Source organism: Anolis sagrei, chromosome 2 (assembly GCF_037176765.1).
Source record: "Anolis sagrei isolate rAnoSag1 chromosome 2, rAnoSag1.mat, whole genome shotgun sequence".
NCBI classification, from domain to species: domain Eukaryota; kingdom Metazoa; phylum Chordata; class Lepidosauria; order Squamata; family Dactyloidae; genus Anolis; species Anolis sagrei.
The window spans coordinates 155,472,567-155,490,091 of NC_090022.1; the positions used below are offsets into that span (position 1 = coordinate 155,472,567).

A 17,525-nucleotide genomic window follows, 5' to 3' on the forward strand; every position below is an offset into this window, starting at 1 on the left:
TTATTTATTCACCAGATTTAGAGACTTCTTTCTCTGCCGATGTTTTTTGGGGGGATGTCTTACTTCAGGCTGCAGTTGAGAAACATGGTTGAATGTTCCCCAGGTGAAAACAACACTCTCTTGAGAGATGTAAATCTACATTTATTTCCATAACTCCTGTGATAACAAATGAAGTTTTCTCTTTACATCAGTGGTTCCCAACCTTTTTTTTTTTTTTTGCCAGGGACTACTTTAACCAGGGATCATTCTCCAACATTCATACCAAAAGGATTACGAATCAGTTTTTGGTCAACTTTAGATTCAGTTTGGTTATTTGGGGTGCTGATTCAGAAAATTGCATTGAATAGACCACATCAGCTCTAGTTTCTGATACAGAACATATACCATCCAGAAGTTGCCATCTGCTCGCTCACAGAAAACCATAATTAATAATCTAGACCTGATGTGGTCTATCCAATGCAATTTTCTGAATCAGCACCCCAAATAACTGCAGCAGCAGAAACAAAGACATCCCTTTCGTGGGTAGTCAGCTTCTCCCCTCCCAACATCCCCTTCGGCTTGGCACCATTACTACACCAGCCACTCTCGCTGCAATGGTGTAGTAATGAGGCTGTGGACCATATTTTAGTTCTTGTGAACACTGGTGGTCCACAGGCCACAGGTTGGGAACCACTGTCTTAGATAGACAAGATTATGTGCATTGTCCTCTTTTTTTCCCTTTACATTTTATGGAATATATGTATTGGCAGTCCCTGAGTAACAAAAATCTGACTTATATATGAGTCTATTAACAACATTGGGATTGGTGGCGGGAATGGGAGTGCCAGCAATCTGCAAGCGCTAGAGCCTTTTGCAGTATTTGAAAATATTTAAGCATTTACATTCACAGGTCAAAATAAATAATATGCTAAGGCAAACATCTGTCCAAGTTTCATTCAAAGTAGAAATCCAAGCAATTATTATTATTATTATTATTATTATTATTATTATTATTATTTCCCTTTTGGTTAGTATGGAGTGGGTTAAGACCACTGTGAGAATTTTACTACTGTCTTTGTCTTCATTAGAAATATTTAATCTCACTTTCTGTCCCTGAAAGCTATCCTTAGGATGGGGAATTCACTCCTGCGAGAGTTATCAGGGGAAAAAAGATGTCTCCACTTGAAGCTTTATCACCAGTCCTTCGTTCCAGACAACCCAAAATTTTCAAAATCCAATTATCACAAGGACAGAAAGTGAGGTGAAATCTTCTAAACAGGAACACAGACAGCAAAACAAAAGTTAAGGGTTGTTAACCTTTCCTGATTTTGTCCCAAACTAAAACATTACAACTAAACAATGTATCTGTTCCGACTTACATACAAATTCAACTTCAAAACAAACCTACAAAACCTATTTTGTTTGTAACCCATGTACTGCCTTTATATATTTCCATGTGCACTTTATAAAGGATTTGTTGCTTGATTCTATACATTTTATAAACCGGAAATATGAACAGTATAGTGAGGCTGGATATAGGTTCCAACTTATTTTGGTTTTTCATTTTCCCTAAAGGTTGACAACAATGTAACCAGACATTTGGATAAAGTGCTGAAAAGAGAAGACTGGGACTTACTCATCCTTCACTATTTAGGACTGGACCATATTGGCCACCTCAGTGGACCAAACAGCATTTTAATAGGACCCAAACTTTCTGAAATGGATGGCATCATCAAGAAGATTCATACTTCTCTCCTCTCCAAGGTGAAATGCTTATATATGGATGTGAATCTTGTCTAATTGGGAGAATAGGAACATCAGATCGGGTTTTGTACTCTGATCCACATATATTTTTTAAACTGATCAACACCCCACTACATTCAGTGATGACCGTTCTCGAACAAATGCACACAGAGAATGCTTTGTATATTAATGTTGCCTTTAGCATTTTTGCATATTAAGCTGGCACATTAGAACAGCGGTTCCCAGACTGTTCTGCGGAACCCTAGGGTTCCACGAAAGCATAATAGGGGTTCTGTGAAAAAACTTAACAATCAAATTTAAAACTGATTTTAAAATAAAGTCCCAAGAAAGGCACTTCCCAGACACCAGCGGGAACATCAAGTGAATGCAAAATCCATTTGTCAAAAGAAATACACCTCACATGTATGAAGATCTTACTGAAATTCACTGTAGCCCTGCTTTAAAAACAAAATTTGTATTTGAATGATTTGTGTGTAGGACTAATAAACATGTGCCTATGAGTAGCTGGCAAGGCTATCTGAGCAATGCTCCCCTTCATTTGCACCTTTTCAGCTTATGCTTACACCAGTAACAAATTTAAGAATAAGTTGGATGTCCTCCTGGATTTACATACACAGCTATCAAACATAAAGCCACATTTCAAAAGTAATTCAAGTAAAAAAAATGAAACAATTTTATCCATTGGATTGCTGTGAGTTTTCCAACCTGTATTGCCATGTTCCAGTAGCATTCTCTCCTGATGTTTTGCCTACATCTATTGCAGGCATCCTCATAGGTTGGTAGGTATATTGGAAACTAAGCAAGGGAGGATTATATATCTATTGAAGGTCCAGGGTGGGAGAAATAATTCTTGTCTGTTGGAGGCAAGTTTCAATTAATTATCTTGATTAGCATTGCAAAGCCTTGCAGCTTCAAGGCCTGTTTGATTCCTGTCTGGGGGAATCCTTTGTTGGCAGGTGTTAGCTGGCCCAATTTGATTCATTATAATACGTGTCACTCCAATACTTTCTTGTATGAAAATAAAGTTCTGTGGTTATAATGCAAAGCGCTCCCCCCCCCCCCCCCCAATCTTCTACACTATACAAAACACTCGGGCAGTAAGAGTGAATGTAAGAAGACAGAACTTTGTGGGTTCACAGCACTTAACAAAATTAGGGAAATAATTAGGGTTTGATAGGAAAACAAACACCTTTTGAAGGGTTGCATGACCAAACACTTTGTAAACCACTGCTCTAGAATGTCCTGCCAAATATATTACAAAATGAGTAATATCGAATACCATTAATATACAAAACACAGAGAAAAACCTAGGTTTGTCTTTCACATATTTCTTTAATAGGGTTCAGTGTCCAGTGTCATGTCCCAGCACTCCAACAAGTTGCAACCATATGCAGTACACATATTTGTTGTGCACAGACTTTACATTTTTAGTAGACCCCCCCTCCTTATGAACAAAGGAAATGAAGTGAACATGACTGATGTTTATTTGGTTTCTTAGCTCAGTCTTATCTATAAAGTTAGCATGTCTGAGTGGTGTGTTTATCTTAGCCTTCTGCCATAACATTATGATGTGTTTAAAAGGAGTTGACTTGATTCTGCTTTTGTGCATCCCAGTCAGATAGTGAACTTGCTGGCATGGCAATCATTCCTAAAAACACTTGTGATCTTACATCTGTTTGGTAAGGCAGCAAAATGACTAACCAAATATGCCCACATAGCCTGCCAATTCCATGGAAATGTCTTTCCCTTCAGGAAGAAGGAGAAAAGGCTCTGCCTCCATTACTGGTTGTGTGTGGTGACCACGGGATGTCTGAAACAGGGAGCCATGGAGGTTCCTCAGAGGGAGAAGTGCGGACACCCCTGCTCTTGATCAGCTCCGCTTTCAACAAAAGAAGTGGTATGAATTGCATTTTTTCTTGCTATGAGTTCAATAGTGGGGTTAATTTGCTCTGTTCAAAATGGTCATTGGAGGGGCTACATCTAGGGGTGTGTCTATACTGTTGAATTAATGCAGTTCGACGTCATTTGAACTGCAATGGCTCATTTGAAGTCTAAGTCTAGGGGTGTGTCTATGCAGTTTGATACAGAATGCAAAGATACAGAATGGGGGACGCCTGGCTCGAGAACAATACATGTGAAAAAGATCTTGGAGTCCTCGTGGATAGCAAGTTAAACATGAGCCAACAATGTCATGTGGCAGCAAAAAAAGCCAACGGGATTTTGGCCTGCATCAATAGGAGTATAGTGTCTAGATCCAGGGAAGTCATGCTTCCCCTCTATTCTGCCTTGGTTAGACCACACTGTGTTCAATTCTGGGCCCCGCAATTTAAGGGAGATGTAGACAAGCTGGAATGTGTCCAGAGGAGAGCAACTAAAATAATCAAAGATCTAGGGAACAAGCCCTATGAGGAGCGGCTTAAAGAGCAGGGCATGTTTAGTCTGCAGAAGACAGGGCTGAGAGGTGACATGTATAAATATGTGAGTGAAAGTCATAGGAAGGAGGGAGCAGGCTTGTTTTCTGCTGCCCTGGAGACTAGGATGCGGAACAGTGGCTTCAAATTATAGGAAAGGAGATGCTACCTGATCATTAGGAAGAACTTCCTAACTGTGAGAACTGTTCAACAGTGGAACTCTTCCTTGGAGTGTGATGGAGGCTCCTTTTTGGAGGCTTTTAAACAGGCTGGGTGGCCATCTGTTGGGGGTACTTTGAATGCAATTTTCCTGTTTCTTGGAATGGGGTTGGATGGCCCTTCTGATTCTATGATTCTATGTTGCCTCAATCTCTTTGATGAAAAGGCTGGACATAACTTTAATTCTAAAAATTATGTAGTGGGCTGCTTATGGAATAGGACACAACTGGAGAAGCCTGGGTATGTTAAAAACAGATTAGTGGCCAAAGGAATTGTGTGTCTTTCTCAAAGGAAGAGTCAGACTATGGGAATTGTAGCATTAGTGATAATTTGAATATTTCTAATTCAATTTATCAATGGGAGCAGAGGAACCTGAGCTGTTTTCTTGAACTATAGCAGCAAAAAGAGGAAAATCTTATGCAGTAGATCTCCCTATGCAGAACATGCATCATTTCGTGACACTGTAATTCAGTTTAACTAACTAACTGAAGGTTAAACCAATCCCTTATAAGATATACTGACACATATAAAAATTGTAATAATGAAATGTAGGGGACACAACATATCTCATGAAAACCTTTTTATTCATATTTAAAAGAGATATGATTTGTAAAACAGTAACATACATTTCCAAGATTTTTGTAATTTTTCATTTTCTTTGCATGACACACCTATGCACTGCAGCCGAACACACTCTAATGTGTCGTGATACACAGTTTGGAAAGCTCTGTTCTATGGGATAATATATGTTGGAGAAGGTGATCCACACTTGTTTTCTTTCTTTTTTTTTTTACCATCTCAGGTCCCCAGAAACCCCCAGAACTTGTTCAGCAGACTGACTTAGCTGTTACACTGGCACTAGGCCTTGGCTTGCCAATTTCAAGGAACAGCGTTGGGAAGCTGCTGCTGCCTGTTGTACAACAGAAGACAATGAGAGAACAGCTACGGTACTTGCATTTAAATGGATTCCAGCTCAGCCGACTTCTCCAAGAGAATGTGCCAGCCTATGAAAAAGGCAAGTAAGTGAATGTTTGTTCTGGCAACTAGCAAACATTCTTCATGGGGAGAAAATGTTTGAGAGGAACAATGTAGCAATCAGCTCAATGGGCAATTGAAATAGACAGTTTGTAAGGCCAGTGGGGAGATACAGCAACAAAAAAAATAACAGTTGATATTAAGCGTGAAAAACATGGGGTCATTCGTCAAGAACAGGGGTAGGCAACTGCCAGGGTCTGGAAAATCATATCACACATGCAGTGAGGACCCTGGAAATTTGCACCCCCATTTTCTGTTCTCCTAGCCTTCAATGAAGTGCTAGATGTTTTACTTGTCCTTGAAAGATCAGTAGCACCTCCAAAGCCACTCAAGGATATTGCTGGAATTTTTTTTTTTTTGCTGAACTTAGATGTTGTCTTGTACACCTTTCATTAGTTCCCAGCCTGGACAAAGCCTTATTTCCAAATGACATCAGCAGAAGGCCACTTGAAAAACCCACTATCCAATAGCAAAGAGCTATGGTAGTTAAAGTGGTGTCAAACTGCATTAATTCTACATTGCAGGCACACCTTAGGTTGTACAGCTTCAGATTGTTGCTGCCCTGATGTTTGGTTTCTTGCATGTAATACACTAGCTATCAGGAATAATAATAATAACTTTATTTTTATTAATAATTTTATTAACTCGCACAGTTAATATGAAGTCCAGCATATATATCTCGTTTGCTGTGTCATACTGTGGTTTTATTTTTGTACCCTGCCTCCATCTCCCCGAAGGGACTTAGGGCAACTTCCATATGGCACAATGTGCCTAAAACAACACATAAAATAAACAACAGTACAATACAAAATAAAATCAATAGCATATGAAACAATAATTTAAACTAGGGGTCCTCAAACATTTTGGCCAGGTCACAGTCCCTCAAACTATTGGAAGACCGGATTATAATTTGAAAAAAAATTAATGAATTCCTATGCATACTGCACATAACTTACATGTAGTGCAAAAAACACTTAAAAACAACACAATAATTAAAATGAAGAACAATTTTAACAAATATAAATTTATTAGTATTTCAATGGGAAGTGTGGGCCTACTTTTGGCTGATGAGATAGGATTGTTGTGTGTGCTTTCAAGTCGTTTCAGACTTAGGTTGACCCTGAGCAAGGGCCGGCTAAATGAACTTGGAGGGCCGTACCCGGCCCCCGGACTTTCGTTTGAGGAACCCTGATTTAAACTCATAACAGCGTCCAATAACCTGTGGTGAGAACTGTCGCAAAACATGGCTGACGGTAAACAAGAACAAGGGAATGGGATAGTGCAAGTTGTAGCTAATGCTGGCACCCTATTGCTTGAAAATATAAATTTCTAGGTGGATTCTATAATATAGAGCCCAATTTAGAACTTAAAAGGATGATGGAAGCCCCCCCCCCCCCCAACCAATCAGTGTGACAAGGCAGTTGGCCAGCAGTGTCCCCACAGAGTGTCTTGTTTGGGGGAATCACAAAAAGATAATACTGCCTAATGGTAGAAGATCATTGCAAGCAGCATCCCTCTAGCCTTGTACAAGAGCAATGGTGTCAAAACGTATTAAAATGTGGAGGAGGTTCTATTATTTTCATATAAAATTATAATCTGTGAATGGTACTTTCCACTAGGTTGCAGACATATTGCTGTCTTCCCGTGTAATGTGATTTGCAGAATGGGATCTAACTCTAGAATAAGCTCTCTCCTCCCTTCCCTTGGTAGCACCTTTAAACCATGGTTCCTGATCTTTGCCCATACATTTTTTTCTTGCCCATCTTGTAAAACTTGTGTCAGATTCCGGTAGCAAAGTAGGCCCATGGTTACAATGGAGTATATACATGTACCTTCTACAAGAGTCTAAGAATGACTTTCTGACATGCGTTAATGTCTCTTGTTACTAGATCCTGGATTTGAACAGTTTAAGATGGCAGAGAAATCTCATGGAAATTGGATCAAGCTTTATTTGGAGGGAAATACTTCAGAAACTCTCGTAAACCTTGGCAAAAAGGTCCTTAAGCAGTATTTGGAGGCTCTCAAGACCCTAAGCTCTTCTCTAAGCAAGCAAGTGGCGCAATATGACATGTATTCCATGATAGTGGGAACAGTGATTGTTCTGGAGGTAGGAACCAGTATATTAAAGTCATCAAAGTGTGTTAGTTCAGTTTACCAAAGTACTGCATGAGACAGGAATTGTGCAGGATGGTGAGGAATGTGGGACTGAAACTACCTACATTCCTATAGTTGCCTGAACGTATTGTTGAACAGCAGCTAGACCAGAATGCGGTTGTCACCCCTACACTACATTATCCATGATTATCTATTTAAAAGCACAATGTTTATGTTTTGAAGCTGCCCTGCATAGCATCAGATTGGGTCCTTTTACTGTACATACGTTTAGCACTCTGATTTGACTTCCTAGGATTTGTAACTTGTGGGACATTTATACCTCTCAGTCAGAGCTCACCAAATTGCAAATCCAGAATTCATTAGGATGCAATCATGGCAGTTAAAGTCGAACAATACTACTATTATTGTCTAGTATGGAAGGGCCCCTAGAGGGCAGCTAGGAGTAGAGGATGTATCTTCAAAAATAAGTGACTTGTGCTTTTATCATGAGAAAGTTTCTTTGTACCTGGCAGAGTACATACAAGTCATGCTGGAGTCTCGCCTAGAAATTTCTAGGGAAGGATTTGCTAGAATCGTCTGCTGTACAATGGGCAGAATCAACTGAAGTCAAATAGCAAGCAGCTTGAATAGAAAGAAGACATCTTTTGCAGAAAATAGAGAGACAGTCACACCCTAAAGGCAATTGCGTGACCAGAAAGGATGTGTGAAAAAGAGATAAAGGTGGCTTTATGGAATCACTTGTCTGTAAAACCCTGCTTTATTTTTGAACATTTAGAATGCACCTACCCTTGGGGAAAGAGGTGTATTCAAGCACATTTGATTTCACTGTTTGATCAGGAATACCGTTTCTGTATCTTGAACTTGCCTATTGTACATGCTACTGAAAAGAGTGAAGGATCCTCCTTTTAGTGCCAAGTATAATGTATTGGTTCTTCTTTCGTTGCAATTGTATTCATCCTACTGTGACTTTTTAGAGAGGATTTATTAGAAAAAAGTGAGGTTAGAAATAGTGGGTGGTGTATGTATTAAAAGATGGCATATCTTCATCATCTAGACCAGTGTTACTCAACCTGGGGGCCAGGACCCCGGGGGGGGGGGGGTCACGAGGGGGTGTCAGAGGGGTCGCCAAAGACCATCAGAAAACACAGTATTTTCTGTTGCTCATGGGGATTCTGTGTGGGAAGTTTGGCCCAATTCTATCATTGGTGGAGTTCAGAATGCTCTTTGATTGTAGGTGAACTATAAATCCCAGCAACTACAACTTGCAAATGTCAAGGTCTATTTTCCCCAAATTCCACCAGTGTTCACATTTGGGCACATTGAGGATTCATGCCAAGTTTGGTCCAGATCCATCATTGTTTGAGTCCACGGTGCTCTCTGCATGTACGTAGATGAACTACAACTCCAAAACTCAAGGTCAATGCCCACCAAACCCTTCAAGTATTTTCTGTTGGTCATGGGTGTTCTGTGTGCCAAGTTTGGTTCAGTTCCATCCTTGGTAGAGTTCAGAATGCTCTTTGATTGTAGGTGAACTATAAATCCCAGCAACTACAACTCCCAAATGACAAAATCAATCCCTTCGAACCCCACCAGTATTCAAATGTGGGCATATCAGGTATTTGTGCCAAATGTGAATGAAAATACATCCTGCTTATCAAATATTTACACTATGATTCATAATAGTATAAAATTACAGTTCTGAAGCAGCAACGAAAATAATTTTATCTTTGGGGATCACCACAACATGAGGAACTGTATTAAGGGGTCGTGGCATTAGGAAGGTTGAGAAACACTGATCTAGACACTGAATGTAGAAGTGTTGAGTTGGAATCTTTCTCTGTCTTTCTTTTTACTGCAGGGCAAGCAAAACTACCAGCCATTGGTCAGTAGTAGTAGAATACTATACCCCGCTTTAGAAATATTGTGTATTCTCATGTGTAAATCTAGACATTTCAGCTAAAAAAATGACCCCAAAACCTGGGTCAACTTTTCCATGGGTCAGTATAAATACTGTACCTTAACTCTGATCAAAAAGGAACCATCTCCTTCTGAATAGAGTGGTGATATGAGAGGGCGTAGCCCATCCTAAAGAAACACTGACCCTCCAGCACTGTCTCTACCATGTCACCACTTCTGGCCTTTTGAATACCTTGGTGGGTACATAGCAGTGGTGGATGGGGGTGGCTGGCCGGCCCTCTGAGGTGGTGTTGGTTCTTTCCCCTCTCCATGAAATGAGCCAAGACTTTTCTATAGGTCATTTCAAAATCCATAGTTTTAGCCTCAAATCCTGTCCTCAAGTTACACATAAGGTCAACTTATACTCAAGAATATACAGTAGTAGTAACTTGAGATTTCAACAACAGGGGCATGGTATCAAATGAACCTGAAAAAATATTTCACTACAGGCTTAATAGCAGTAAGGAGATATCTAGATCACTGTAAGGCTTTGTCAAAGGCTTTCATGGCCGGAATCACTACGTTGTTGTAGGTTTTTTTCGGGTTATATGGCCATGTTCTAGAGGCATTCTCTCCTGATGTTTCACCTGCATCTATGGCAAGCATCTTCGGAGGTAGTGAGGTCTGTTGGAACTAGGAAAATGGGTTTATATATCTGTGGAATGACCAGGGTGGGACAAAGAACTCTTGTCTGTTGGAGCTAGGTGTGAATCAAATGTTAATCAAGTGGTCAGTTGAAACATTAACATCTAGCACCAACAGACAAGAGTCCTTTGTCCCACCCTGGTCATTCCACAGATATATAAACCCATTTTCCTAGTTCCAACAGACCTCACTACCTCTGAGGATGCCTCTAGAACATGGCTATATAACCCAAAAAAACCTACAACAACCCACTGTAAGGCTTTGTTTTAGTTATCTCTCTGTATGTGGCATTAAATTTCTGCAAGACAGATATTTTCTGAGTTTTTTTTTTTTTGGAAATGTATTGTTGAAGGCTTTCATGGCCGGAATCATTGGGTAATTGTAGTTTTTTTGGGCTGTATAGCTATGTTCTAGAAGCATTCTCTCCTGACGTTTTGCCTGCGTCTGTGGCAAGCATCCTCAGAGGTTGTGAGGTCACTAATTTGTGCATTGTGCTTCAATCGAGGTAACATAAACCCAGACTTGTCCCCTCATTGTTGTTGCCTTTGATTCATTGACTCTGTTTTGAGCTTTTCCTTCTTCTTCCCGCAGGTGCTGCTCCTACTCTTGCTGAGCACCCCAAAAGCCCTGAGCAGCAAGGCACAACTTGAGGTCCCCCTCTCTCCATTGTGTTCTCTGCTCTTCTACCTGTTGTGCCTGATGCTCTGTGCTGTTCATGTAGTGGTTTGTACCTCGATGGAAAGCTCGTGCTATTTCTGTAGCCTCTCATGGATAACAGCCATTGGAGTGATAATGCTGGTCTCAGGGCTGCTGTGTGTCATCCTGTCTACTGTGGAAAATGGATTTGTGAATCCAAAACAACCAGCAAAGGTAAGATACATCGGAAACTGTCTTGAATCTTTCTTACCTGCTGTCTGGAGTTCAACTCTTTGAAAAGGGGGAAGCCTGTGGGTTAACTCTTCCTCCCCTTGTGCCTTTGAAAATCATGCCTTCCTTTTCTTTAATCTTTGCAGGGGGAAAGGGTGTCTGTATCATTCTCCAGGGGAATAAAAGCAGCTGGGAAATGATGCTTCCACTAGAAAACTAGAGAAAGGGCTGTGTTGCTCCTCTGTCTCGACACTGACTTTCTGCTTTAAATTAAAGCTTATAAAAATAGCTGCAGAAAAGTAACCAAGCATGGTAAATTGATTCCCCATCCAATTTACAAGCATACAGTCCAGGTCAATAAAGCACATTTAAAAATTGTGGTCACTGCATTTGTTTTTGGTTTCCTCTTAGATAGTCTGGTTGTCCTTATTGGGAGCTATCACTCTATTGAGACACGTTAAATATTTTAAGTTTTGTGTTGTGTGAAGCAGTATTTCTTTCATCAATGGCTCCTTTCATCCAGCAGTTTAGCTCAATGTAAATATGCTCTGGGACAGCCCTGGCTCTGTTGTTCAGATGGCCTGTAAGTGCACTCGCTCTACTGGGAAGACATGCATTTCATCTACTCCATGTTGCTGCTGCTCCTAGATGGCCACAGAGCTTTATGCGAGCTTCTTGTCCATTGTGGGCACTTCTCTTGATGTCAGAATGGAATACCCACTCAACCAGTAAGGAGGAGGGCAGTGTGAACACGTGGAAAGGATGATGGTGCCAGTAGATAGTAGTTCACATCCCTCTGTTTTGGCTTTTCTGGCTAGGGCTGCTGGGAGTCACAGTTCAACATCTAGTGGGCAATAAGTTTCCCAGTCCTTTAAGATTGGGTTCTTGTGTTTTGAATGTCCTTACTGTCATTCTCTATTATTGGCTGTGAATCATAGAATCATAGAATTGGAAGAGACTTTGTGCGCCATCCAGTCCAACCCCCTGCCAAGAAGCAGGAAAATCACATTCAAAGCACCCCCCACAGATGGTCATCCAGCCTCTGCTTAAAAGCCTCCAAAGAAGGAGCCTCCACCACATTCTGGAGCAGAGAGTTCCACTGCTGAACAGCTCTGACGGTCAAGAAGTTCTTCCTAATGTTCAGATGGAATCTCCTTTCCTGTAGTTTGAAACCATTGTTCTGCATCCTAGTCTCCAGCATAGCAGAAAGCAAGCTTGCTCATTCCTCCCTATGACTTCCCCTCACATATTTATACGTGGCCATCATGTCTTCTCTCAGCCTTGTCTTCTTCAGGCTAAACATGCCCAACTCTTTAAGCTGCTCCTCATAGGGCTTGTTCTCCAGACCCTTGATCATTTTAGTGCCCCTCCTCTGGACACATTCCAGCTTGTCAACATCTCCCTTTAATTGCAATGCCCAGAATTGGACACAGTATTCTAGATGTGGTCTACCCAAGGCAAAATAGAAAGGTAGCATGACTTTCCTGGATCTAGACACTATACTTCTATTTAGGCAGGCCAAAATCCCATTGGCTTTTTTGCCATTGCATCACATTGTTGGCTCATGTTTAACTTGTTGTCCACAACGGGCTGAGAACAGTGGTATATAAGTAAGGTAAATAATAAATAAATAAATACATTTTTCACACGTACTGCTGTCGAGCCATGCGTCCCCCATTCTGTATCTTTGCATTTCATTTTTTCTGCCTAATTAGAGTATCTTGCATTTGTCACTGTTGAACTTCAGTTTGTTAGTTTTGTTAACACCATGCATATCTTAAATTACAGATTTATGTTTGATACCAGTGCAAAATATCCTGTCCAATTCTGGGCCCAGGGACTGTAGCGTACAACTTGCCTGTGTTTGTTATGCATCTACTGACTTTTTTCCTCTGCCCTAAATACCTCCTACCCCCATCTTTAAGATCCCTCATTGTTAAAAAGATCTCTACATGTGTGATCAATTATTTGTCTATGTTATTTGCCTGATTTTTTAAAAACTCTGTAGCTCCAGACATTTTTTGTTTGGGCGGTCTTGCAATCAGATGTTGCCAGAAATGATCTCAGCCTCTCAGACAGTGAAGACTGATTTGTTGTGGCAACGATATCACAGCTGTAAAGGTGAGAGGTACTCCATCATGATGATTAAATAACAGCGCCTCAGAGAGATCAGTGGTAAAGAACTGCTGAAATTATGGGCATCTTATAATTTTGAAAATCATCACATGAAAACTGCTTCTTCCACTGATCAATGATATCTGAGTTCTTAATGGAATAATAATAATAATAATAATAATAATAATAATAATAATAATACATTTTAATTCCCTGTAATTTGAGGAAAATGTGGTTTAACAGGCAGGTTTTTGCAAATGGCTCTAAATTCTAGTTACCCATTCTTATCTGGAATTTGAAAATCCATAATACAATAAAACTGTCAACAGGGGTGGCTGTGATAGTGACACCTTGGCTTTATAATTGTTCAGTGTACACAAACTTTGTTTCATGTGCAGAGTTATTCAAATATTGTATAAAATTGCCTTCAGGTTATGGAGATAAGTATATCTGGAACATAGTTGAATTTCATGTTGAGATTTGGGTTCCATGTACCAAATAGCTAATTATGTATATATGTGAGTATACAGATATTCCAAACTCCAAAAACTTTTCTGGGCCCCAAGCATTTTGGCTAAAGGATACTCAACCTGTAATTTTGCATAAAAGTAATATAAAAATATTGTGCAACCAAGTGAAGTTCAAAAAATGGGGAAGTGAGGAAAGGAATTACATTTTAACTTGGTTTTGACCAGCAGTCTTGAGAATTTTGCTGTGTGGGCAGAGGTATAAAAATTAGATAGCTACACTGATTTCTTGGTAGATGAGTCAGTGAGAGTGACATACTTATAAAAAATGGCTCTTGATTCCGATGTGCTAGTATTAGGGAGTAGAAAGAGAATATTAAAGACTTTCCCCTCCTAACTATGAGTTTTATTGACTTGTGAGTTACCATATACCTCCTTCATTGTCATATAATGACATTTAGGTAATGTAGAAATTAAATGGCAGATAAGCAGCTGCAAATATTTAATTGCTTGCTTTCATCCGAATGAAAATTTGAACTTCACGGAACTTCTCCTGAGATGGTTTTAGGCATCTGGAGAAATGTCAGCCAAGGAAACCTGAGCAACTCAGGTTTCCTTACCGACTTCCTGTGGGTCTAGGGACCAGAGAAGTGGCATGTTGCCTTTAGAAACTGTAAATACCAGGAGAGGAAACATGAATCATTCATGCTCTCCACTTGCCACTTTTTAAATAACAGTCAAAAAATCCTGCCTGGTATCATTGGGTGTCATCAACCCAATGTTCTGCTAGGTGGCAACGAATGAACAGACTGACTGACACTGAAGGTATGAACAGGAAATGAATTGATATTCTGGAGATCTGTGCAGAATGTATGTGACATTTTGTTTTATCAGATCTGTACTTTATCCTTCTTTCTGAAAGAATGGGACTCAAGGCAGTGTGAGATAAAGTAATAAAAGCAAGTACAATTAAGGAAAACATAAAACAGATTAGAAAACCATTAAAAACAAATTATTAGGAAACAAGGGAGAAATCAGCACTCCAGATTAAGAGCATAATTTATAGTCATAGAGCTCAACACCCAGAGGCATGTAGATTAAAAAGACCTCCCCACAGCTTGTAAGTAGCCAACGAGAAAGCTCCTCCCTCCTCAGTAGATTTGTGTATAGTCCTTATGTGTTTGATGGATTTGGTAGTGCAGAGGCTGCACTTTTAATGCCATTTAATAAGGACTGCAAGCCTGAGGGAGACCATGACTGCATGATGAAGCCCATAAATTGTTAAGAAAAATAGCATAGGGCTGCAGTGAGTGGGAACTGAGGGGCAGGGGCAGAGGAAGGCCCAGATAGTGAGAAAGGAGAAGCGAATGGGCAGGCAAAAAAAGGAAGAACTGGGAACTCCTTTTCTTCCCCACCTACTCCATGCATTTCTCATATCAGGGGAAGAAAGTCTAAAAGAAGGTTCTTTCTGGTTCTTCATCTCCATAGTTAGGTGAAACGGCTCATGTGGCAAGCAGGATTGGCGGGACGGCTGAAGTGGCAGTAGCACATGGTGAAACAGACAGGCTGAGTAACAGGAAGAGGGGAAAGGTAATGGGAGTGGGTGGAGAGCAAGGTAGGAGAGCAGAGGAACCCCTTGGGATCATGGTGGGTAGCCCCCCTCCTCCTGCCACCTCATTGCCCCTAGAGATATTTGCCTGAGCCCCTAACCTCCCAAAAGTCGAGAGCCAATTGTGAGTTTTAAAAAATCTGTGTCCTGTTTGACATGTTGCAGTCAGGAGTCCTGCATCTGGATGGTGTCCTTTGACAGGCAATGGACACCTCCAACCCTTACCCTGAATTTAGATTACTAGGCTGACTTGTGGGAAATAAGTAAGGACAGCTCTTCTAAAAATATTCCTACAGTCTGAGGCTCAGTCAGCCTTTGTATTTCCAATCCTTCTTCCTCATTGTGGAAGCAAGAAGAAAGCTGGGTGAAATCCCTACCCTTCCAAGTCCACTCTCCTTCTTCCTGTTTTCTCCTGATTAGGTGATGGGAGGAGCAAATTTCTGCTGTGGGCAATGATGGAAACTAGATTTGAGATGGACTGGATATTTGGATTGGGTTTGATCCAGTCTGATCCACTGTCCAGATGGCACATTGCCCAGTACACATGATCCAAGTATCTTTCTGGGTTGGGCTTTGAGGTAAAGGACTTTTCAGATTAGAAAAAAATGTGGAATGGGTGATATGATAGGTATATTAAAAGTTTGGGGTGAAAAAATTAGATACTCCTTGATATATATACTGGAAAAAAATATGATCACTACTTGTTGTAAGTCAAGGATGGGAATCATGACCTCCAGTTGATGTTATTCAACTGAGGTCCCTTTCACACTGCCATATAACACAGAATATAAAGGCAGAAAATCCCACAATATCTGCTTTAAACTGGGTTATCTGAGTCCACACTACCATATATTCTAATTCAAAGCAAAAATTTGGGATTTTTTCAGCTGTGTGGAAGGGGCCTGAAAGTCCCAACAGTCCTCACATAGTCCAAGGTAATGAATGCTGGAGTTGCAATCACATGGTCACAGATGGCCCATATGATTTTCCACAGAGCAGCAACCTCAGGGGAGATGGAGACACCTTCCATCCCCTAATATATACACGAATAAAATCCTAAGAATAGTTTGTGCTCATTGGTGAGCCTTCAGGAAATGAGTTGTCTGTCCTTTCCTTTTTGAATCCATGACACTAGGATGCCCGAGTTGCTGTTTGTGGCTTTTTGTAGTTATTTATTTGTCCCTGTGATACTGTTATTTTGCAGATGCTCTCTTTGTCTTGCCTGATTATATTTTTTATTGTTGTCATGTTTTCTTTACATCTAAGTGAACTTCAATTTACTGGAAACTGTGTATCAAGGATTGTTGAAGGGTTGAGATTTCCTTAAACCAGTCCACTCTTGAGCTTATTAACATATAAAACGTCTTTTTCTGAGCTAACCTTGCATGACAGCTTTTAATGAAATAAACCCATAGTTTCAGTGTGTGCAACGTAATAACCGAGAAATCAATATTCTGCTTACGGTGGCTGTTAAACTTCGTGAATGAATATAATTTTCCCCTGCACAGCAACATGGTGGAAAGACTATGAAGGAGATGAGGAAACAGCTCCCCATTTACCTCCTTTTGAATTTTCTGATTGCTAAAAAGATATCTATTTTTAGTTCCACATGAGCTGCTTCCTACTCTGTCGCAAGACTAGCAACAAGATGAACTTTAAATGTTACACTGGTTATTCAAAGAGAAGCTGTGTGCAGTCCTTGAAGGAGAATGTGCCGTCGTTTCAATAGGACAATTAACTGAGTGTTGACAGTAACTCTGAATTACACTGAAATTAACCTTGTTTCAGACTAGGAATATCGGAGAATTACATAAAATATAACAAAAATACAGTTGTCATTGAAGAAGCAACTGTAAGCAATTTTGCATTCCGACGATTCTAATGATATGTTGGATCCTTCAAAATTATATCACCAATACATTTTTCTCTTTACAGAATCCAGCTGCCTCCACTTCCAGCTGGTCTGAATTTGATGTACTCATTCTGGCAGGCACCATTGGCCATGTGTCAAGTCTGGGTGCTAGCAGCTTTGTTGAAGAAGAGCACCAAACGTGGTACTTCCTTGTCAATACCCTCTGCCTTGCCCTGTGTCAGGAGATCTGCAGGCACTACTTCTTGGCTACAGAAGGTGATCTTCCGCTTCTCTCTGCAGCAAAACCTGGTTCAGAGGAAACAAAGGGAGCGTCTTCCCACCACAGAAAGGATGTTGACCTCTTCCAGGATGATTTGAAAATGGGCAAGGTCTCTTCCACCGAAGACATAAGTGGTTCTGGGAAGTGGATGGCATTAGCCACTCCATGGGTCATTCTTATTTGCTGCCGGCTGCTTCGATCGTTGAATCAG

The 17,525-nt window shown here is 40.5% G+C and overlaps 1 protein-coding gene across 3 annotated transcripts in view; it reads left to right on the forward strand.

Moving 5' to 3' along the window:
• Positions 1-17,525, forward strand: part of PIGG (phosphatidylinositol glycan anchor biosynthesis class G (EMM blood group)) — a 74,193-nt gene that overhangs the window by 16,081 nt on the left and 40,587 nt on the right. The window contains exons 4-9 of one of the 3 annotated variants that reach the window (XM_060763702.2): positions 1,555-1,743; positions 3,496-3,640; positions 5,176-5,388; positions 7,298-7,515; positions 10,716-10,994; positions 17,118-17,525. The exon at positions 17,118-17,525 is cut by the window's right edge and continues 50 nt beyond it. In XM_060763702.2, the coding sequence (XP_060619685.2) occupies positions 1,555-1,743; positions 3,496-3,640; positions 5,176-5,388; positions 7,298-7,515; positions 10,716-10,994; positions 17,118-17,525 (1,452 nt within the window). Of the gene's footprint in view, positions 1-1,554; positions 1,744-3,495; positions 3,641-5,175; positions 5,393-7,297; positions 7,516-10,715; positions 10,995-17,117 lie in introns of those variants that run through there. The other 2 variants (XM_060763705.2, XM_060763704.2) reach the window with 2 other exon arrangements.